This window comes from Budorcas taxicolor, chromosome 4, assembly GCF_023091745.1.
Source record: "Budorcas taxicolor isolate Tak-1 chromosome 4, Takin1.1, whole genome shotgun sequence".
In the NCBI taxonomy this organism is placed as follows: Eukaryota; Metazoa; Chordata; class Mammalia; order Artiodactyla; family Bovidae; genus Budorcas; species Budorcas taxicolor.
The window spans coordinates 62,340,260-62,364,225 of NC_068913.1; the positions used below are offsets into that span (position 1 = coordinate 62,340,260).

General features: G+C 42.3%; 1 protein-coding gene across 1 annotated transcript in view; it reads left to right on the forward strand.

Moving 5' to 3' along the window:
- The window catches only part of ELMO1 (engulfment and cell motility 1), a 573,172-nt gene that overhangs the window by 541,402 nt on the left and 7,804 nt on the right, over window positions 1-23,966 (forward strand). The window contains exons 19-20 of the mRNA XM_052638458.1: window positions 8,935-9,042; window positions 16,192-16,274. Coding sequence (XP_052494418.1) covers window positions 8,935-9,042; window positions 16,192-16,274 — 191 coding nt within the window. The remainder of the gene's footprint in view (window positions 1-8,934; window positions 9,043-16,191; window positions 16,275-23,966) is intronic.

The following is a 23,966-nucleotide window of genomic DNA, read 5'->3' on the forward strand; positions in this document are numbered from 1 at the left end:
CATACTGTCCCAGAAACAAATAGAAAATAAAATTGAAATATAAGATTCAGGGAGAGGTGAAGAGATTGGGGGACAGTCAGGAAAAAGAATAAGCATTAGTAACTGTACCAAGAACAAACATCAGTTATGGCCCTGGAGAAACCCTGGCAGATGTTTTTGAAACCTGATGGATGCCCTGCTTAGACACAGTGCCCGTCCACTAATGACATACATCACTTCATGTTTATACTGAGCCCATCCTCCCAGCCATTTACTTTTAATGGCTTTGTGCTGAATATTGAGTAAATTCAAAGTATTTCAAATGCAACCATTAAAAATCATATTAAGAAATGTCCAAAGGCAGAACTTCCGTGACAAATGAAAATGCAGATCATTCCCAGGGGATAAGAAACCCTCACTGATGACAGTGAGCTTCAGGCTGGGCCTCAGGAGAGGACAATGGGCAGAATAAGAAAGAACTGAGTTACAGCTGGGACTGAGAAAGGCTCACAGTGGGAGGAAGGCACTTATCTCTTCCATTCAGCCATGGAAGGACTGGCTCACTGCCCCTTCTTCGCTGCATCCCCTGCATTTGGACACCTTCATCAGAGTGGATGCTCCTCCAGGGAAGAGTGTGGTACAGTGAGGAGAACAGGAGCCCTGGAGCCAGATGAAGTGAGCGCTGTCCGGCCTCTTCCTCTGTCCAGCTCCATGACCTTGGGCAGCTCCCCCGTGAAATGGGGATGACAGTGCTTGTCTCCTGAATTTACTGTGAGGAAGAAAATTGGTCGTGAATGCATCTCTTGGAAAGCAGCTAAAAAAGAAGGGGGCGGGGCGAGGGGGGTAGAAGGTAGTTGCTCTTTTATTCTGGAAGACCGTGTAGGAAAGAACAAGGAGCTAGCTGGGGGTGAGTAGGCTTGGTTCTAGGCTTCTCAACTCTGCGAGGAACCACTTGAGTGTCTTTTGGCAGGACACAGGACCTCTCAGGCCCACAGTTCCTCATCCCTGAAGTGGGAGTACAAGATCAGATGGTCTGCTATGTCATTAGCTGGGTTGCCTGTTGTATGCCCGGATCGCCTCTTTGCCTTTGGCAAAATCAATAGTCAGGGTGTATTGCCCACATTAGGTAATTTATAAAGTTTTTGTTTACTTGACACTGGGGAGAGACCGCAGAAGTGGGGGAGGGGAAAGGTAGCAAATAGAACCAAATGCCCCCATTCATAGCCAGCTACTGATACAATTCTTCTGAATACAATGATAATTCAAAGAAGCCAATTTAGCCTTCCAGTCTACTCCAACACAAGACTTCCTTTTCTAGGCTGAAATGAGTAGATTCTATTAGAATAGTTCTGTTTCTGGATGTCATAAATACAGTTTTTTTGGCTAAAAAAGTGTTATTTCCAAATGTTCAACTTTTTCAGTTTTCTAAAAATGAATTACCTAATGAACAAAAAATGATTAGCATCTAGACTATAAATTTATTAGTTAAACTCCCTAGGGAGCATGACCATCTGTGTTTAGTATAAAATCATCCTTCCAAGTGCAGAAAGGAAGGCTTTTTAGGGTTTGGTAAATTGATTTAAAATCTGGTGACTAGCTTTGTGTGCTTAAAAATAGAGATTCAAAGCAGACTGTGCTGAAATTGGTTTCCTATCACCCCATCCAAACATTCCATTCAGATTTACACACATTAATGAGGACATGGAGAAGACAATGGCACCCCATTCCAGTGCTCTTGCCTGGAGAATCCCATGGGTGGAGGAGTCTGGTAGGCTGCAGTCCATGGGGTCGCTAAGAGTCAGACACGACTGAGAGACTTCATTTTCACTTTTCACTTTCCTGCATTGGAGAAAGAAATGGCAACCCACTCCAGTGTTCTTGCCTGGAGAATCCGAGGGACGGGGGAGCCTGGTGGGCTGCTGTCTATGGGGTCACACAGAGTCGGACACGACTGAAGTGACGCAGCAGCAGCAGCAGGTGTAAAATTATTTGAGAAGTAAAATTATTTCTCAAAGTCCCTTTGAGAAAGGTAAGATATGAGACGGGGACACCCATGAAATATATCTCTGGTTAAAGAGCAAGTACAAAGGGCCCGTGCATGACCACACTCCCTCTAAACTTGTCTGACAGGGAGTTAGACACAGATGAGTGGATTTACATATTAACTTTCTAGGGGAAAGTAGGAAAGAGCCTCCTGTCCCACACAACTGGAAAGGGGAGGCGCAGATGTAGAGCCCTTTATCATGCCATGTTTGGCTAGAAGGTCCCTGAGTTTCTACTTGCCCATCATTCTGTCTGCCTCATGTGCAACTCTGCTGCTTGGTTAGTCCAATAGAGATATATACAAATGTGGATTTCTGGGGATTTTGACCACAGAAGAACTGAGAAGCAGTAAATCATGGGAGATGCTCCATGCTGCGTTCATGTCCTGCCTCCCTGCCTGCTAGCTGGTTAGCCCTGGGCAACCTAATAAATCTCTCTGTGCTTCTCTTTCCCATCTGTCAAGTGAGGATGTCAGTTTCTACATCAAATTGTTTTGAGAGTTAAATAAAATCATGCATGCATAGCACTTAGTCCAGTGCTCAGCACATTTTCAAACATTCATTAACGATATTTAGTATTTTAATTTATAGTTACTCAGAATATACATTCTTATGTCTCGATTTTTAGATTTTTTTTGGATGTGAACTATTTTTAAAGTCTTTATTGAATTTGTTACAATATTGTTTCTGTTTTATGTTTTGGTTTTTTGGCCACGAGGCATGTGGGATCTTAGCTCCTCGACCAGGGATTGAACCTGCATTGGAAAGCAAAGTCTTAACCACTGGACCACCAGGGAAGTCCCTAGAATATAGGTTTTTAAACATAGGCCATGGACTGGCAGTGACTGTCACGTATCTGCTTCACTCTGTCCCGCACTCACCGTGGAGTGTGAAAGCCTCTGTCCATAGTCCTTTATGATATATTTGCCTTGCGTCTGTGTTCCCTGGGCTTCTCAAGAGAGTTAAGATGGAATCTGAGAAGCTGCCTACATTCGAGCCATTATTTGCTTCTTGAGACTCTACAGGCTCGGAACTGCCTCCTATTTTCTTTCCTTTTCAGAGATTAGGGTCTTTCAGAATCACTTGCATTGAATAGTCTTGATTAGAGCCCAGGGCTACACACTGGAGTGTCATTTTCAACAAATCATAGCATGAAATTTCTACTTCTCTTTGAAGACAGTGCCCATTTTGTTGACCAGCATCCCTTCTCTAAGCATTAACTAGACAAATCTAATTTGAAACCCAGGGATGAACAAAACGAGCACCCAGAGGAGTTGGCATGCTCCTGCGCTTCAGCCACAGTTGCTGTACCTGCTTGCCCTTTCATTTCACTCCAAAGACCTACAGTCAGGTGGTACATTCGAACCATTTGGGGGCACCGGTTGTTTCTTCCTCTTGGACTTAAGTTTTCTTTTAATATTTCATTAAACCTTATCATAACACATTTTTACAAAAAAAGGCAAATATATATAAAATGTACGTTGTCAAAAGAATAAAAGCCAGATTATTTTCAGGAAAAAAGGCACTTTCCAATAGATCAGAATAACAGATAATCATCCAGTAGTGTGGATGAGAGGGGTTACTGTTAACTGAAAGATAGCAAGGTATTGATATTTGAGAGCTGGCTCTGTGAAAGATGAATGACAGGTACTCTCTATATGTTTTACTCATATAGTTTTTAGTGTTATCTAACAAAGGAACCATAGGAGTCCATAACAATTTTTATAATTTGGCCAAGACTCCATAGCTGATGTGTCAAGGCCAGGTGTGTAACTAAGGTCTGTGGACTCCAAAGCATCTGTTAAGCTAAACCATCTTGAAGATGTCTTCAGGGCTCTGGAGTTATCTTTTGCTGTGAAACGAGAGTCTCCGGGGAGGCAGAATTCTGAATCAAAACAGGAGTCTCTATTCTGAAAAATGTTCAGTGTAGTGAGGAAGATTTGAAAGGCAGAATGACCTTCATTCTGGATCTGTGGTTGTTGTCTTCCTTCACTGAACTCAAGAATATTTCCCTTCAAAAACATCGCTAGGATCACTTTTGTTTTTGTAACGTGGGAAGGTTTGAAGCGGACCTTCCCCTGAGCACACTGAAGACATTGCACATTGTAGGTTAACCTAGGAAAGACTCAAAATCTTAGTGGAAGTGCCATAAGAATTCGCTTTAGTAAAGGTCACTTGTCTCCCAAACACAGGATTCCTAGGGCCCCCTGGGCCAGCAGCCAGCTGCCAGCTGTAGGCTTTGCACACAAAGCAAGGATGTCCCTGAGTCCATGATGTAGGCAATCAGGACTCAGTTCCTGCTGTGGCCTGTGCCTCACTTTACAAACCACATTTCCTGCTCAACAATGGTAGGTATTATTCAGCTTGCCCATCTGCCCTAAAGACCTGCTGGCCAACTCTACACTTGTCTGCAGTTTGGATACGAAGACAGGCAGTGAACTGTACTGTTCCGTATGGCTACCTGTGGCTATTTGAGTTAATTAAAATTAAATAAAACTCAAAATTTCTTTTCTTACTATTAAATAAAGCAGGTGCAGAGTATTTGCAGTGGTGCAGAAACTTCTATCAAATATTACTGCAAGAATTACAGTTGTCAGGGGTGATTAGCTCCATAATGATCTATGTGACATTGGGAATAACTTTAATCATCCCTGGAGACCTTCTTATCAGGCTGTGAGCTTTGAAACCAGCCTTTCTCTCTGATCCTTCAAATACACACACATGCGCATGCACACACACATACACACATACATACACACAGGGAAAAAAGTGAAGCACAAAATTATCTCCATATTTTCAGTTTTTTAGTTTGGGGAATTAAAAATGGCTATTAATGTAGTAACATTTGTAATTGACTGAAAGACCTCCATATTAACTCCTACTTTCTCTTTAAAGGCTAGTAAACAATCTTTGCTAATGTTCTCACTGCTTCTTGCTAATTGCTTTTAGTGACACAATCCACTCATTCATTGCCCAAAGGGATTGGGGAACTAGTAACATCATGCTGGGTTTTGAAAAGAAAATACATGTTTTGCTTACCATAAAAGAAACTACAAATCAAGCTGCCACCAGTGGCTAACGCTGAAACTGTCTCACCCAACAAGTCAGTGTGCTATGCTGGCTGGAGCCGGCTTCTCTGCTTCCTTTATAGCTGCTCTGCCTTCAAGACGGACACCCAAGTTATGATGCCTCTAAACCTTCCCAGAGCTAATGACTCCAGCCTTTATCCCGCGGGAGAGACTGGCTCAGCATCCACTCATTTGTCTATGAATCAGAACTACCTTCCCAAGCCCTTCAGCCCTTTTTCCAATATTCTGTCATCCATCCAAGACTTCTTATTTGATGGGAGGAGCAGAACATCACTCACATTGATGATGCACAGATCTTTTGCTCTCTACCATTTCAGTGGTAGAGAGAGAAAGAGGAACTTCTGTGGGATAAGAGAAGAGGTAGTTAGAGGTATAAGGAAAACCGAAAGATAGTGGTGTCTTAAAAGTCCAGAGATTCCAGGGCAGAAGAAGAGGGTGGGACAAATTGGGAAAATTTTTTGACATATACGCACTACCATGTGGAATACAGATAGCTAAAGGGAACTGCTGTATAACACAGGAAACAGCTCAGTTGTCCGTGATAACCTAGAGGGGTGGGATGGAGCGGGGCAGCAGGGAGGTGTGGGGGTGGGAGGGAGATTCAAGAGGGAAGGGATGTATATATATGTATAGTTGATTCACTTGATCGTACAGCAAAGACTAAAGCAACATTGTAAAGAAATTATACTCCAATAATAATAAATAAATATATAAATAAATACATACACACCAGGGATTTCCGGTGCCCATGCATGCTCAGTTAAGTCCGACTTTTTTGCAACCGCATGGACTATAGCCTGCCAGGATCCTCTGTCCATGGAATTTTCCAGGCAAGAATACTGGAGTGGATTGCCATTTTCTTCTCCAGGAATCTTCACAACCCTGGATCAAACCCACGTCTCCTATGTTGGCAGGCAGATTCTTTACCACTGAGCTACCTGGGAAGCCCAGGGATTTCAGATCTGAAAACAAAGAAAAAAAAGAAGTCAAGAGAATTTAGTCCTCTGGAAGGAGGAAAATCTATCAGCTCTACACTGTAGTGTTATGGTAGATTTCCAGGTTTCCAGGTAGCCTTTTGTGTTTCTTTAAACAAATAGCAACTACAACATTGCAAAGAAGATGATTATCTTCAACCATCATGATAAGTAGCCACTGATTCCAGTAGTCTCTGAATGTAGAAATATGCTGCACCAGAGATCTTTCCTTTTTCTGTTTTTCCCTGTAGTACAGGCAGAGTTGCTGAGTCACTGTCCATATTTCCCAGACCTGAGACAAAGTGTTTCCACCGTCTTTCTTTAAGTTGCCACTAAGAACTGAGGGAGCTCCTTCTCCTTGAGCTTTTTGGCTTTGTCCCTCATGTTTGCCTTTCATCCTGATGACTTTTGCTATATCCAGTAGAGTCCTGTGAGCACTGTAGGCACTCTGCAAATAGTCACTGAAGAAACAGACTTAACCTATTAAATAGACAAGCCATGAAAGTATATGCAGCAATTTGTTGCAGCATTTAGCTCCACAATATATGTTTGTACCACTTAACTTTCTTAACGCTCCCCCAAATATGTTGAGGATGACAGTCTTCTTTGATTATGTCATGTTGACTTCTGGGCTTCATGTTAGCACTGCTAGTCTCTTGAGTTTACCTCAGCTTGAGAAGTGAAGGATTTCTAGAAAGAACAGGCTAAGACCTTACTCAAAATAAGACCAGCATGTCCAAGTGCTACTGCTTACCAACTTCCCTCCCAGCTTTCTGTTACCCTGTTACAGTTGCTCACTTCACCAAAGTCCCACCTCAGAGGTAGCAGGGGAAGGAAAGCACTATAGCAAGTTTTTCCAGGAAGTTTTTCCAGCGGTGGTCATCACAGTTTATTTAGACAAGGTGGAAAGTCCTTTGGGTTGAAGAGATCTCTATAGTCCATCATGCCAGGCCCCCAAGAACACTGTTGGGGCTCATGGCTGAAGCTTAGACCACTTCTATCAAATTGCAGTTTTCTGATTGTGAATTACAAGTCAAACTCTCAAATATGTTCTCCTCATGGAAAGCTGCCTAATTGAAGTGGTTATGAATTATTCAGGGAATGATTTTATTTTCTCCCTTTGAAATGCCCTCCCTGTGTTGAGTGTATATATATAACAGAATTTTGAAAATTTAGCAATTCCAGATGTTTTCCTAGCCTTCAAATAACATTTTCTTTCCTCTCAAATTTTTCCACTGGAGTTTAGATTTTTTTTAATACATGGATTGCTATAGACAGCCTACATTCAGGAATTCTCAAACCCTATTTCTACTTGAGAAAGGAATCACAGAGGCATTTTGCTTTTGTGGATCAAGTTGGGCGTTTCCTTTGTTCACTGTGTGACTTTTGTCTCCATTTTTAAAACTTGGTTTTCTACTAAAAGAACTGTAGTTAAGACATAATTTTTTGGTGAAAGCAATTTTAGATAAAAGAACAGTTTTGTTAAATGGTATAGAGCGCTTTCTGGTCAGATTGGCTTCAGAACAATTTGTATTGGTAGACACAGTAATAGGGTGATTTGACGCAGGCCACTATGTTTGCCAACTACGTAATTGCACAAAGGGTTTACAGGTCATGGATGTTTTGTGACTTACACATCTTGACTGAGCCCTTTTGGGTCTTCATTTATCAATTTAGCCATAGCAACTGTGCAGCTTCTCCATGGCAGGCGTTGTGCCAAGGGATCGGTGCAGTGCAGCCGTGAAGGCCGTGGCTGTCGTCGGAGCGCCCTGGCCATCCACACTGTCGGGACTGTTACGTGTCCTGGAGTCTTCTTCTTTGGTTAATAACTGTTCATCATGTCCCCGCTAGGCAAGTTGCTTGCCTAAGCTCTGTGGCAGATAATGGGAATACTAAGGGATTTATGAGGGTACCAATCATCAAAGGAGACACTGGAGCAGCTAAGAGGGTGGGGAGAGTCCCCTTGGCTGCAGTAATCACAGAGGGCTTCCCAGAGAAGGCAGCGTCTCCCCCCACCCTGAGAGCTACACAAAGATCACTATCACAATTTAAGTTTCTTATCTAGCAAAAGCACTCTTTACCTCCTTCTCACTACCTCACAAGCTCATTCAAAACTTGTTATTACATTTTGGGGGAGCAGATGAAGTTAAGCTGAGGGAGTTATTTATAAGGATGACCCTAAGGTGCTCATCAAGCCTATTCAAAAGAGCTAAACTCTACAGATTAGAGAGGAGATGAATGTGACATCCTCATTCTTGGATACATTTCTGACTTGGGGTGGTTCCTCATGAATCCCACCTCTTGTGTGTGGATTACTAGCATCCTAATAACATATTCATGTTTAGTTTGTGTGTACGGGCCTCAGGGGTGAAGGCTTTACTATGCCAGCTGAGATATGGCACAAACATCTCAATAGTCTTAGAATCTCACAGAGGGAAGTAGAAGCAGAAAAATTCTGAGAAAGCTCTTTTTTCTTCATCTCTCTCCCTACTTTGTCAGGCCTAACTGAATAATTAATCATGCCCTCCTCATTATAGATATTGATGAAATACTCCTCTGGAAGTCACCACCTCAGACTCGTTGCCATTGTCCTCAAAGGATCTGGTAACTTTCCCAGTGGCACCAAATGTCTACCTGGAAGGACAGGAGCTAACTGCATACAAAAATTGAGAAGGGACCGACTGCCAGGGCTCTTAGAATTCATACCTTTCTGAAGATTTAAAATCAAAGAAACTGCCTATTCTGTCAGGAAAGGCGCTGAGGAAATAAGGATGTCAATATTTTTTGAAAATCAGAATCACTTACCTGGTAAATCTATGTTTTCTCTTTTTCTTTTTGTCCTTCCCTCAGACAAGTTTTGGTATTGTCGGCTTTCACCAAACCACAAGGTCCTGCACTATGGAGATCTGGAAGAAAGTCCCCAGGGAGAAGTGCCCCATGATTCCTTGCAGGACAAACGTAAGTGTCTCTTCTGTGTAGGAGGCCTGAGTTTTGGTTGGTTGTTTGTTTGCTGGTCACAGAATATCATACAGAAAGACTATTAACCTAAGTAAACCCACTGGGCGTGGCCCACCTTGCTGTTAGTCCTGGCCTGAGCCATCTCATCAAGCACAAGACCTTGGTGGATTTGTGGTTTGGGAAAGGAATACTCACCCATCTGTCCTGAAAGATACAAATCTGGAGTTCCAACATCCACTTTTATATTTCTTGTCCACGTGCTGTTCTAAGAAACAAAACCAGCATAAACCTGATTGTCAGCTGTCTTTTTCTGATGATCCAAAATAATCTCACCTGAATTGTGTGTTTGATACCCTACCACTTTTATTCATTATAGTTGACTGAATGGTGGCTCAGTGGTAAAGAACTCGCCTGCCAATGCAGGAGACAAGGGTTCGATCCCTTGGTCAGGAGAAGGGAATGGCTACCCACTCCAGTATTCTTGCCTGGGAAATGCCATGGACAGAGGAGCCTGGCAGGCTACAGTCCATGGGGTCACAAAAGAGTCAGACATGACTTAACAACTAAACAACAACAAGGTATATAAATTAAACAAAGTATTATGGAAACATTAAAATACATAAAGGTAGGGACTTCCCTGGCAGCCCAGTGGCTAACACTCCATGCTTCCAATGCAGGGGGTGTATATTTGATCCCTGGATGGGGAACTAAGATCCCATGTACCGCATGGCCCCCCCAAAATTTTTTTAATACACAAAGGTAATGAATTAATTTGGAAGAGAAATGAGATAAAGTTAAACATAGCGTCAGAGGATATCTCAGGTAGAGAAATCAAACAGTGAGGAAAAAGTAAAGACACTTAAAAATAACTCTTTAAAGTCACCTTGACCCTGCCGTGAATCATATAATTCACAGATAAAATCCTTACCCCTAGATCCTGGCACCTCCCCAAAATCGCCCCAGAGCCCATGGATGTCCAAGCTGTACTGTCTTCCTTGCAGCTCTTAGCCATCACAGGGGAAAATAAAACACGAGTAGCAAATTCCTGACACACTCAGGCTCTAGGCTGACATATCAGACAGACAACCTGGAATATTCTCTCTTCCTCCAGCTTAAAAATGGGACAGTCTGGTCCTTGTAGTGTCATTTGGTTCAGAAAGCAATCTTATTTCCTTTCATGGGAGCATTGCCTCCTCAGCCCATGTTATTAGCATTGTTAATAGGAAAGGAAAGAAATCTGAAACCCAGTACTGCAGAGTCTGGGACAGTGTCTATACATACTTTCCTGTTGTGGGGTCATTCTAGGCCTCTGTTTTTGTGATAAGGACCCTCCCTTTAAGTCTCAGAAAACCTCCATCCCACCACGGACAAGCTAGAACAGTGGTTCTCAGACTGTGTTCCTTGGACCATCCACAGCAGCAGCATCACCTGGGAACTTACAGAAATGCAGATTCCAAGATCCTTCCTCCCAGACTTGATGAATTGGAAATTCTGGGAATGGAGCAGCAGTCTCTGGGTTCATGGGGCCTCCAGGTGATTCTCATGTGCATTTAAAGTGAGAACTGCAGGGCTAGATATTGTCTGATATGCTTCCCAGTGGGTCCCTAAATTTGGCTTTCACCAATACATAAAAATTTTAAAAGAATAAAAAACTGAGTGGATAGTGGGTTGCCAACTTCAGATTTTGGCAAGGAAAAAAAGAAAAGCTATGAAAAAAGAAAATCTAACTAAAATTTAATATCACATTCCCTTCATTTTAAAAACTCGATCACAAAAAAAAGGAAAGACCAGAAAGGCCTAACCTTGGAATAAAGGACAGTCCCTTGCACTAAATTAGCTGTATGAAAATCTCATGGCATTTCTAAAAATGAGTGTCTTCATTTTCCTGTCTTTGCTATTAACTGGTGAAAAATTCACTGAGAATCCTCTCTCATGAGCTCAAAAGAACTGTGCAAAGGCCAGCCACTTGGAATCAGAGCTTTAAGGTGGTAAAATGAAGCGTTTGAGGTTACTGTTGGCCGTAGCAACCAGAAGCTCTCTACAGACTCTCCCACTGCCTCTCTCTTAACTTGGCCAGGAAATAGAGAAAGTGGTCTAGGCCGGAAAAAAGGAAACACATCTGGGTTCATTCTTGACCCACATGGCCCAATGAGTCGGCTCTCCTACGCACTGATTGTATTCTTTATCCCCATATTTGTAGGGATCTAATCCATTTCTCAACCCATAGATTGCAGTTTAAATGGAGCACTCTCCTTCTAGCTGGCTCTGCTGCTTAGGAAGTCAGTAGCTCTCCCCCTAGAGAAGGTCAGGGCATGGACAGCACCTAAGCCTTGTGTAGGGGCCGTCTCTAGACTGTCCACAAGCTGATGACCCCAAGCTCTACCAAGACCTGCATCTCCAAGGACTGGAAACTGGAGTGCCGATGCCAGGGAGAGCCAGCTTGCCAGGGTGGTTGCAGAAGAGCCAGGACAGAGCTGCAGATCTCTGGAGAGCTTTTGGTCATGGCCGTGATGCTTGTTCAGAGAAAGCACTGCAGCAGGCCCTTCCGACTGTGGCTCTGAATCTCCTGTCCGCCCTTTCCCGTGTGGCCTTAGAAATCTAGGAATTCAGAGTTCCAGAAGAGGTGCTCTACAAACAGTTTACCCACTGTAAGATAAACCAAGAATGCATACCTGTGCAGGTGTTTGTGTGTAGATGTATGTGTATTAAAGAGATTATATCTGTGTGCCAGGTGGGCCAGGGAGGAGGAATATTCATGTAATGAAATCAGATGAAGCTGTTTTGTGCAGGAAATGAGAAGGCCCCAGCCTAGGAAACCAAAGTTTGCTGCTTCAGGCCTGCCACCTGGTTTGCATTTAATTCTAATTCTGCATTCTGCCTGGAGCAAAATAATCCATCCTCTTGGAGCCCTTCAAAGTCAAAAACCTCATTCCACTAGAAAAATGAGCTGTTCCTTTAATTAATTTCAAGTGCCATTGCTCTTGCCATGTACGATTGCCCTCTCTTGAGACCCAACGGGAAAATTGTCTTCCACCCCTTAAGTTAACCAGCTGAATATTGAGATATTGATGAATCAAATAGTGTAATTGAACCCTCTTAATCCAGAGAGTGCAAGTGGAGATTGAGGGCTACTCAGCTGTCTTCGTGCCTAAAAGTTTAGCAAATCTCTTCTCTCATATTCCTTTTGTTTGGCAGGAAACACGGCCCTTGAAAAGTCCACATCTCCTTACCTCCCTTCGCCCCACATTCCTCCCATCAGGTATGCAGACTCTCATCACCCCACTACAACCAGACTCCACTGCTTTCCAGCAGCGCCCCCACCTCTCAGAACCGCCCTTTGAGAGAATCTAGGCCAGTGCTCTTCACTCCTGCATCAAAGGGGCCGGGAGGAGAGGGCTCAGTCCCTCACACAAGACCATTAAGCCTCTTACCACAGAGGAGAGGAGCAGCGGCCAGAGCAAAGTAGAGTGGGGCGATTTGGGTCATTAAAGCATGCTAAGTAATTCAGGGCCCTCAATCTACAAAGAGAATTAACTCTGATTATTAATAATAAGAATAATTGCAAATAATATATTTGGAGTGCTTACTCTATACCAGGCACTGTGCTAAGAGCTCTACATAATAACAAATTATCCTCCCCGTGACTTGAAGCAGTAGATACCATTGCCCTTCTTTTACAGATTAGGAAACAGAGGTACACAAAAATTAAAAAACCTGTTGAAGGCCACGTGTCTAGTAAATAACAGAGCAAAGACCTGAATGCAGCTATCCAACCCCTGGTCCAGATTTTTACCCACAAGGAAGCTTATGCTCCAAGAACTTAAGCCCAAAGTGGTATAGCCAGTAGGTGCATCTAGAATTCAAATCCAGGCTCTGTGATTCTTCCAGCCACTCCAGACTGCCCAGTTAGAGGCCAGATCCTCTACTGAACTGTCCTGGGATCAGCCTGCCCCTCCTCTGTATCTCTGCCACAGAGGAGCTATGTATACAGCAAGTGATCATGGCTTACTGGCTATTTCCTGGAGTGATTTCTGCCTCAATTTACTGGCTTCCTGAGGTGATTTCTGCCTCAACTTTTTCGTTCCCAAGGGTGAAAGCTAGCACAATTTTTATCATGATGGCCACATTTACTTTTTCAGTGGCATTTCTGTTATAAATCACAATTAAAATTTCTCCCACAGATATTAGCCATTAAAGAGCTTCCTGAACATATCTGAAGTGATAACCACTTCCAGGGCTGTGTCTGACATGTGTTTAGCATGATCTCAGGAGCTGACATCTTCCAAACATAGGACAAAATCATGGCCTAGCAAGAGACCATGGAATAGAAGAAAAAGCAGCTGTCTCAGCTCTGTCCCTCACTAGCTGTGTGACATATTTCTTCTCTTTAGGCCTCAGTCCTCCCATCTATAAAATGGAAATGTTGGATTAGATTGTCTCAATCCAGCTCAAACTGAAAATGGCACTGAAAGATATGAGGGCAGGCCCCAAGGAGTTAGAGTGGGGGCTAGGGAACCAATGGTGACCTTTGTGGTTCTCATATCTCTGAACCCCACTTTATTATGCTGCTCCCACATGAAAAAAAGACCTGATGGAAATGGTCCTATTTTGAAGTAATCAAGAGCCCTCTGTCACCTCCTAGAGTATAGATTCCAAATTTGTGAGTCCAGCTCTGCTGGTGGGTGACATTTTGGCCTTTCCAATGCCTAATTTTCCAGTGCATCCAACAACAAACTCTGCAAAGAACAATCTTTAGATTTTTAGAATTTTGTGTTTTCCTTTTAGCCACAATCCTGTGAGAAATACAGCAGCTTTTCTTCTTGACAGGGGCGATGCATATGAAACATGAAATATGGACTGCCACCAGCGCGGTGGAAGCATGCCTTTTCTCCCCTGCTGCCTTCTTATTAGAATTCTGAAGACTGCTCCCACAACAGACCTTTGTGTTCCCCTTGTCCTGTTCCACGTGATGGGTTTTCAAAGCCAAGGGGTAACTTACTATTTACCGGTCATAGACACGCTCTCTCAGTCACAGAGCACATTACGTATTTGAACAGCAGAAGACTTTCTAGGAGGTGCTTACTACTCAAACTCCATCTAAAGCTTGAGAAGGGTTTTGGAGTTTGTACATTAATTATATCACAAATTCACTTCAGTGGTACATCTTCCACTGAAAAGTAAACACTTAAGTAAACCCAACTTCCCAAAGTGCCCAAGTATCTCCTCCCTGAATAGCAAGTAGGTAGCCAGGTTGGCCACTGAGAACAGGGTTGATTGTTGGTTATGAAAATGGATTTGAGAAGAGCTGAAGTCAGTGGCTGTGATCAAAGGAACGTTCAGGAATCACAGGGACTGTCTACAAGAAGATGCCGATCCGAGCAGCCAGGTAGGGGAAGAAGGGGGTCCAAGGTCAAGGGTCAGGCCACTCAGAAGAGGCTGCATTGCCATGAAGCTTCAGGAATAAATAACCCCCCAGACCTCGCTGGCTCACAACAGGAGTTTATTTCTCGCTCCTCAGTTATATAACTGACATGTGCTTTCAAAGGACTGCTCTTCATGATCAGGGACACAGGCTGACGGCTGCTCTGACATCCCAGAGCTGCACCATCTGGAGGGACCACGTGGCCTGATCAGTCCCTGCAGCTGGGAAAGAGAGGCTGATGGACGTGGGCTTCTCACTGCCTCAGCCAGAAAAAGAGCCAGGCCATCTCCTCTCATGTTTCATTACCAGAGCTAATCATTATCCAGCCCCACCTAAATGCAAAAGTTGCTGAGAAGCATGGTCTTCCATGTGCCCAGAACCGTTATTAGTGAGAACAAGTCCTATCTACCAAGGAATCTAGAACCAGGAGTCCAAGCTAGAGGAGCCCATGTGGTGGGACCGAGAGCAGGGGATGCCGTCAGAGAATCCTAGAAGATTTCATCACAGCACCACTCTTCGCTAGGGTTCAAGAGAGCTCTGGAGGTATCACGGATTTGGACAGTTCTTAGCAACTTTAGGGTACCCGGAAAATGTTAGCTTTTAAAGAGCCTTCCTGTTATATCATTTTGATATTCTACAAATTTTATAATTATATCTTCATCTAAATGTCACCCCCAGAACCGAATGCCCCAATAAAAGTAGGTGAACTTTAATTGTGATATCTCTCATTATCTTCGTCATTGGAGGAGTCCAAGGAATTGATGAATCAAAGCTTCTGCACATCCTAACTGAGCCCCTAGAGTCCCTTGAGGGACTGAAAGATTAGGAGTTGGAAAGGGACAGATAACTCTGCAGTTTTTAAAATTAAGTTTCCAAACCATCCTGTAGCCTTCTCTCCATCAGATGATCTTAACAAAAGCATTAAGGGCAAAAGCCTTTCCATATCTTTTATCTTCCCACAAGTCCTGAATAAGATGATAGATAACATCATTTTATCTAACTGCATTATTCTCAGGATTTCCAAGATAAGTGCCAGCTACCATTTCCCTAACAGAAAGGAATGTTCCCTTTATTTAATTGAGTTTAGTTTTGTTGTCCATAAACTAGGAATAACAAAACCTGCCTCACAGAATGGTTGTGAGAATTAATGAGATGGCAAGAGGGAGAATTTGGAGAGTGAGAGTTCAGAATGGTTTATGTTCGGATAGATTTTTTTGTCATAGGGTTACCTCCCCTTATTATCCAAAACTCAGAAACTAAAGTGATGTCACTACTATAGTAAGAGATACCAGTCTATAGGAAGCACTTGGCATTTGCTCCAGGCACATAGATGTCGTCCATAAAATCAGTATCAGTACCACTATTACTTACTATCATTATTGTTTCTTCTAATGCCATCACTTTTAACACAACTATGATGGGTTTTTTATTGTTGTGTGCAATCTTTTTTTTTTTTTAGGTATTTCTTTTCTTGAAACAAATTCTACTTATGAACATAGATTTTTCTCCCCAGGAATGCTTTCTACCAGAATATTAAGAGTATATTTTAGTTCCTTGTCCTGGAGCCTGCCTGACTTCTCTCTCTTTTCATCTCTTTTCTCTTCCTGCTATAGTGTCTGGGAATGGTTGCTGTACCAACAGACTTGATGATGCTTAGTCTTGCTATTTCATGGATACTTACGCTGTCACATGATGTAGTTACTTTCATTTTCTCTTACGAATTTCAGTGCCGGTGGCAGATATCAAAGCTGTGGTGACGGGAAAGGACTGCCCTCATATGAAAGAGAAGGGTGCCCTTAAACAAAATAAGGTATGATTTCCAAATTATTCTAAGTAGTTCTGTCTGCACAATGCAGTTAGTGACTACAGTGGGCCCTTCTTTGGTAGCTATGCCTGTGTGGTTGGGGTGTGTGTGTGTGTGCACAGATGTGCCCCGCAGTTACACATCTCTTAAACTCAGTTCCTTTCCTTCCCTGATTCCTTTTACATCTCTCAGTCTTACTCTTTCTCTCACTGATCACTTGCTGAATCCCTACCACGTCTTGTATTCTCCCACTTCCTGTCCATGTGCAGCCCTAGGAATTGCCCTCACTGATGTGACCAGTCTTCTCTCAAGTCTTTCCCCTCGTCTCCATCCTCTGGGCCCCTCCTACCCTCCTATTTATGTTCATAGTCTCCCTTCTGCATTTCCTCCCCAATCTCTTCCATTTTCTTCTTCTTAGTTACCCCTGTGGGGTCTCAGAGAAGTCTGGGAAATGGAAGAGAGACCAGATGACTCCCAAAAATATGAGAAAAATTGTCAAGGCCTACTATTCGTCAACATCATGGGAAATATTGTCAAACCGTTCAGATTCAGCTTAAGGGAGAAAATGTTCCCAAAGGTGTATATTGCTTGAATACTCCACATTGCAATGTTTTTCACCCTTCCCACCATGCTGTTCACCATGACAGCCTACATCCCGTAACAGAAGGTGTGGGGGGCAGCATTATCTGAAAAGGTAGAGGAATTTCCCTTGTCCCCAGTTTGGAGGCATTTGCCCTTGGAGGGGCCATCAGGGAGCAGTTTTTGTCACCTTTTGGCATTTTGTGATCCATAGTATCCACATATGAACAAGATTAATCAGATTGATCTGGAGGCTTCAGACACCTTGGTACCAAAAATATCACATTGATCAGTAGGCTGCTTCTTTATTGTCCTGTGCCAGTATCTAAGAAGAGTATAAACATTATACATATCCTATTTATCAATCAGAGTTGACATGAATTATGCCTGCCCTGTAGTCTCAATCATTGTAAGATGAAGGTGAATCTATGTCTGCATAAGATCCATGGTTAAGGAAAATCAAAAGTACTACAAAAGTACTATTTAGGAAGAAAATAAAGGAGAGGATACAGCCAAAGAGACTGATAACAAGAGTTTTGCTTCTTAAGTTACATTAAATATAATTCACCTCTAGTCCATAAGAATTCCTTCCATGTCAAGCCTATCACAGTGCCATCATATAAAGCACTGGGCCACATAAGGGCATACCTTAGGATCTGTAGGTTATTCGTTACACAGCATTTATTTCTTCTCCACAACGTGGGGAAACAAGGATCCAACAGCTCATCAGATTCCAGAAGAGCATCCTTAACCAAAGCAGCAAGTCCCCAGCCTTCATGATTTGCCTTCTTTCCAGACCACCTGATGTCAGAGTATAGTCTTGGGAAGTACCAGCTCTGCTCAGCTCCGGCTGAGGTCCCTGTGGTTATATAACACTTGGAACTGACCAGGACACAATTTGGGGAACTTGGAAGCAATAAGAGTCTGTAATTTAAAGAAGGCTAGGGGCGGTGTAGTTGGCAGCAAAGCAACTTGCCAGGACTCAAGAGCTCTAAGCAGGCACAGAAAATTATTTAAAACACTTCTCATTCAACTCAAACATGTAAAGAGCCTAGGAGTTGTCACTTCCACCCTAGAATTGATGGTGCAGGGGAAGACCACCACCATGGAATCTGGATACATCGAGTCACATAACTCCAGAGTTCACAACCAGATCTACTCAGAAACAAAATCAAGAGAATTCATTACCAGCAGACCTACTCTGCAAGAAATTCTTCAGCCAGAAGGGAAATTCTATAGGATAGGAACTTGAATCTACATAAAGAATGGAAGAGTATTAGGGAAGGGATATGTGAAGGTAAAAGAAAAGTATATATATATTTTTCTTATTAATTAATCTAAAAGGTAACTCGGTACTTAAAATAATAATTTTAAAATGTGTTATATCTATAGCATCTGGATAAGTGAAATGAATGACAGAAAAGTCAAAATGTACAGGAGGGAGAAGTAAGGATACTCAAAACAGGATAAGGTTTTAAAAAAAAGAAAAGGGAGAAAATAAAAAATAAAGAACAAATGCAACAAATGAAAAGAGTTACAAACTTGGCAGACATAATCTATGTCAATAGTCATTTTAAATGTCAATGGTCTAAATACACCAATTAAAAGACAGGGATTGTTTGAGTAGATAAGAAGCAAGTAGGTAAGTAGATAAGCAATTTTCTTGCTTTCCTACAAGAAACCCACTTAAATATAAAAACTAAGAGAGGTGAAAGTAATGGGATGAACAAAGATCAAAATGCATGAGGCAAACAGAGAACTGAAAGAAGAAATTCACAAATCCATTATTATCCTGGAGACTTCAGTAACCCTCTGTCAGTAATTGATAGATCAAGTGAGCAGAAAATCAATAAGGATATTGATGACCTGAACAGCACCATCAATCAACTTGATCCAATTAACATTAATAGAAAATCTACTCAACAGGAAAATATACATTTCTCCCAAGCTCACAAGAAACTTTCACCAAGACTGACCACATTCTGGGTCATAAAATAGATCTTAACAAATGTAGAAGTAACAATCGTACAAACTATATTCTAATTCACAATGGAATTAGACTAGAAATCAATAACAGAAAGATAGATGGAAAATCCCCAAAATGTTTGGAAATTTCAGAACACACTTCCAAATAACCCATAGTTCAAAGAGGTAGTCTAAACAGAAATAACAAAATGTTTTAAACTAAGTAAAATGAAAATATAACTTACTAAAATGGGTGGGTTGTGATGAAACAGAAATGTACAGCATTAAATGCGTATATTAGGAAAGAGGAACAGTCTAAAATCAGTAATGTTTCCACCTTACAAAACTAGAGAAAAAAGAGTAATTTAAGCCTAAAGAAAACAGAAGAAAAGAAACAATAAATATTAGAGGTCAATGAAATTGAAAACAGGAAAATAGTAGAGAAAATCAACAAAAGCAAAACTTGGTCCTTGGAAAATATAAATGAAATTGAAATTTCTAGCTTGACTAACCAAAAAAAAATGAAAGATACAAGCTATCAATATCAAAACAGGTATGGAAATGAGCTCATTTGAGCCTAGGATGTATGTGGCTGATTTTGGCCTTCTTGTTTCAGCAATTCCTCTCCCTTTAGAGGAGACCAACAAAACAAACTGAATGAATGACTTTTCCAACCTTATTTTTAAAATTTGTGATGACACTTATAGAAAACTGGGCAAGTGGGCAGATGAATGAGTGATAGAAGAATGGATGGATGGAGAGGTGGTTGGATGATGGAAGAATGGATTGATAAATGGGACACATTGCTGTAAACACATAGATAAGACTTCAGATGAAGGCTGCTTTCTGGGATTTGCTAACCTAGAGGGCTAAGAGAGGTAGTAGTAGCTCTGCTAGCCTGGCTCTTTCATTTGTATGAAAATAATTTGTCTTGTAATTAATAGTGTTCATATATCTGATGCATCAGGGAAAATATAAGAAAGCAGAAAGGAAACCCCAAATTCTAATAATTTATTTCCTCAACCTACTCACACCCCTTCCCCAGGGATCCAGAGGCCTGCTCCTCCCTACCTCTGGGACTTCTGGATAGGAAAGGGGAGTTGTTGCATTCAGTCACTAAGTCCTGTACTCCACTATCTCTCAGAGTTTGCTCAGATTCCTGTCCGTTGAGTCAGTGATGCTATCCAACCATACCTTCTGATGCTGGGAAAGACTGAAGGCAAAAGGAGAAGGGGGCAGTGGAGGATGAGATGGGATGAGGTGGAAAGAGGAGACCTGCAACTTAAAAGGAGGGTTGGCCAAAGTGTGTCCACAGGAGGTCTGTCAGGGCATGGCAGTGGACAGCAACCAAGGCCTGCTGCTGGCTCTTCAGCTTTTCCAGCTAGACAGTAGATTCTGACATTTTATGCCCCAGGACTCTTCGTTAGCTTAATTATGAGCAGGGCAAACTGGACATTCAGATCTGTTGGTAACTGGTAGTACTTCTTGCTCATTCAACAGCTGACATGCCAGGCACAGTCTAAGGTCCAAGAAATAGATAAAGGAAAAGGACTAATCCTTTCCCTTGAGGCAGAGGTCTTTTTCCATAGAGACCTTCACTCAGTCAGCATTAGAGCCCTTGAGATCGGAGGGCTGTAGGCACAGAGTGATGCACAGGCAGACATGGCCCTGTCCTCCTGGAGCTGTCTAACTTGTTTAAAAGAAGTTGGTGCAACAGACAAATTTCAGTGGACACAAAAAGTATTGGCTTCTTCACACAGAGAGTAGGAAATCCCTGATACTTGAACAGAATTTTCATGGGTGAATGGAAATCGAATTGGAAGAATTTGACTTTTAAGGATTAAGGATTCTAAATTCAGACTCTGTGATTCATGAAATAAAGTTGATTTGTTACTGTATTTTTGAAAGTGGGCAGTCCTGGTACTTCTCCCGTTAGCATGTAATCACTGGAGGAAAACTCTAACCAGATATCAGTGAAAGGGATAGGAATATGTTTGACCTGAGAGATGCTTCCATTTCACCATGCCCAGAGCCCAGATTTATTTTTCCAGTATGATTAATGTACCTGAAATAAGAAGCAGATTATATTAGAAGATGATAATCCTGATCTTAAGCAAAAAGCCTTTTATTCAGAGTTACTTCATTCATCATTCATACTCACACTATATTGAGTATTTTCTTTATACCAGAACTGTGCCGGGTGCTGGGAATCCAAAGATAAATACGACCTGGCCCCTGATATTTTGTGTCTAGAGCAGATACAAGATTTAACGATCTCCATGCTATTATGATCCAATGGTGCCTATGCCCCAGTAAATTTAGAAACAAGGGGAGCCTGGGATTTTGAGAAGGTTCATGGAGGGAGTGATGTCTGAGCTGGGTTTTGAAAAGAAGAGAGGGGAAGACCTTCTAGGAGAAGGAAACAATATATGAAAGGCGCATGGGACCTTTTGACATCTGATGAACATCCTCTGACTGAGAAACATTGAATTCATGGTAGGATTGGTCGGGACAGAGACGAAAATGGGTTGGAGAACTATTGGCTAATAATGCTCAGAGAGATGGGGCCCAGACATAAAGCTACTTTGCAGAAGGCAAGATCCTCTCACTATATCATATATGAATGACTGATTTTGCCTTCTAAAATAGAAAGTCAAACTCCTAGGTGTATAGATGAACCGCAGTGTTTATAGCTATGAAATCTACTATTTCTCTGGCCATGTTTAGCACACACACATGCCAAGTTATATCCACATCTGTAATCGAAATGCTTTGCCCTCAAGATAACCTGGACAGATGCTGGAGAACCAACATAATTAAAGTGAATGCCAGGTGAGATGGCCAAACCAGACAAGTCACCCCAAAACAAAGTAAGGAGTGGCAGCCAACACTTTACAGTGAAATTATGTTGTATAAAACTCTACTCTCATATTCCATCAGCCCATCACGTGACCCTAGAAGGTGGAAATCCCCAAATCAAGACACCATCATGCCCAGAATTTCTCTGAGCATCCCCTGACCCTGTATGCCTTGTCAGTAGACCCAGGGCCAGAAGGTTGAGTGGGGTCAGAAGTCATAGCGTGAGTTCCTCCTGTATCCTCCAACCACGGAACTCGCTTATCCCAGGCCTTCCTCCACACGTGAGGGGAGGACAGATGAATTAGTGAGACGGAGGATGGAAATAAGCTACTCCTGGACATGATTTTTCACTGACTTAGATCCAGAGTGAATGAAAGACCTTAGGTAGTGAGTAGCAAGACCGCAGAGCATCATATGTTTAAGAGAGTGTTGTGGTGTGTGACAAGAAGCCCCGAGGGGGATGCTGCCCCAGATCCACAACTGCTTACTCCGCCACCTCCTGGCACCTCTCTCCCTCACAGACAGTTTGGACAGGTGGCTGCTTCTGAGTGTTAGCCGGAGAGGCCGTCGCTGCCAGCTCTGCAGCCTGCCGGCTCAAAGTGCTGGAGAGCTGACCTCCACCAAAGCCTCAATGACAGCCAACTGGGGACGTCAATAAAACTCATTATAAGTGATAGCAGGCTTTAACGCAGGCGTGCGACTCAGAGAAGTAATTCCTCCAACCCCTCCCAGGCAGCTTTGGTGAAATTAAAGTGGGGATTGACATTCTCACGAATTTCCTATTCCCTGCCTGTGTTTATCAGAAATCTAGGTCATGACAGTTCCTCTCATTCACATCCTCCCTGGTAAATGCCTTAGAAGGGCAAAACCTAAAGTTGGCAGCCCCCTCTCCTTTCTCTTCCTGCTCCATGCCCTGTGGGAGAGAAAGTGTCACAAAGGACAACCACACTGACACTCTGGTCTCAAGTGACTTCAGCACCTAGTCAAGAGGCCACGTCTGGGCTCTGGGGATGCTCACACCTGCTGTCGTAAGCAAGAGGATGACTAGCTCTGTGACTGCCCTAAGCAGAGCAGCAGGCATGGGCTAGCATCAATCAGAAATCCATTGTTGTTTCCTGTTGACGTCTGAAGGTCACCTGGTGCTGCTGTGATGTACTGACTGGGTGTCCAGAAGCAAAGCCCCTCCTCTCCTTTCTCTTCAATCAATAGATTGTCAGAGTTTTTCCAGGGGATGACACTAAGATTAGTAAAGAAATCATCATCTATATCAATGTTTCTCATCTAAGAACAGTTTTTATGAATTTAGGAAATTAGAGCTTAACATTTTGTTGAAAAATGTTTTCAGTTTTTTAAAAGAAAAAAATCACCTATGATCCCAGCACCTTAACATAATTATTTTCATTTCACATATTCAGTTCCTGTCTCCAACCACAGCTAGACATTGTTCCTAGTTGTGATCAGTATGTAAATAATGTTCATTTCTCTTGTTTGTTTTTCCACTTAAAATCGAATGTTTGTAATTATACTTAATGCCTAGCACCATATATTTCACAGGGTTGCTAATTTGTGATTTCTTTATTTAATGTTTTACCCAAACAAGGGAGGACATTTATTTAGTTCCTCAAATTACATTCTTACGGCTTCCTTGGTGGCTCAGTTGGTAAAGAATACACCCGCAATGCAGGAGACCACCTGCAACCCAGGAGACCCAGGTTCAATCCCCGGGATGGAATGATCCCCTGGAGAAGGAAGTGGCAACCCACTCGAGTATTCTTGCCTGAAAAATCCCATGGAGTGAGGAGCTTAGCAGGCTGCAGTGTATGGGGTCGCAGAGTTGGACATGATTGAGCATAATGTTCTGTCTTTCTGTTCTATTATGTTCTTACAGATAATAGTATATACAGTTTTGCTTCCTTTTGAATTTTTTTAGGAGTAACTCCAAAAGTGAGACAGCTTGTTCTTGATATGGGCTGCCTTACAGGCTTTTTTAAAAGGATGACACCAATTATGGTACCACTGTTAGGACCCATGACCATTTTCATTATGCACTAAAAGACCCGAAAGAGATGCTAAACTTATGGGGAAATTGTTTTCGTTTGTTGGTGACCTCTTTTCCAATTTTATTGATCTTTACTGGGTAGGCTTGAATAGAATCCTAAGGAAAAAAAGAATGAAAAATTCAGACTGGGTAGTCTTGCAGAAGAGATCCTGGTCTGTGACTCAGCAGTTTTTCCTTCACTTGTTTCTATTTCTGGTAGGGTGAGGATACTCTAAGAGGATGAGATGCTGGTAGGT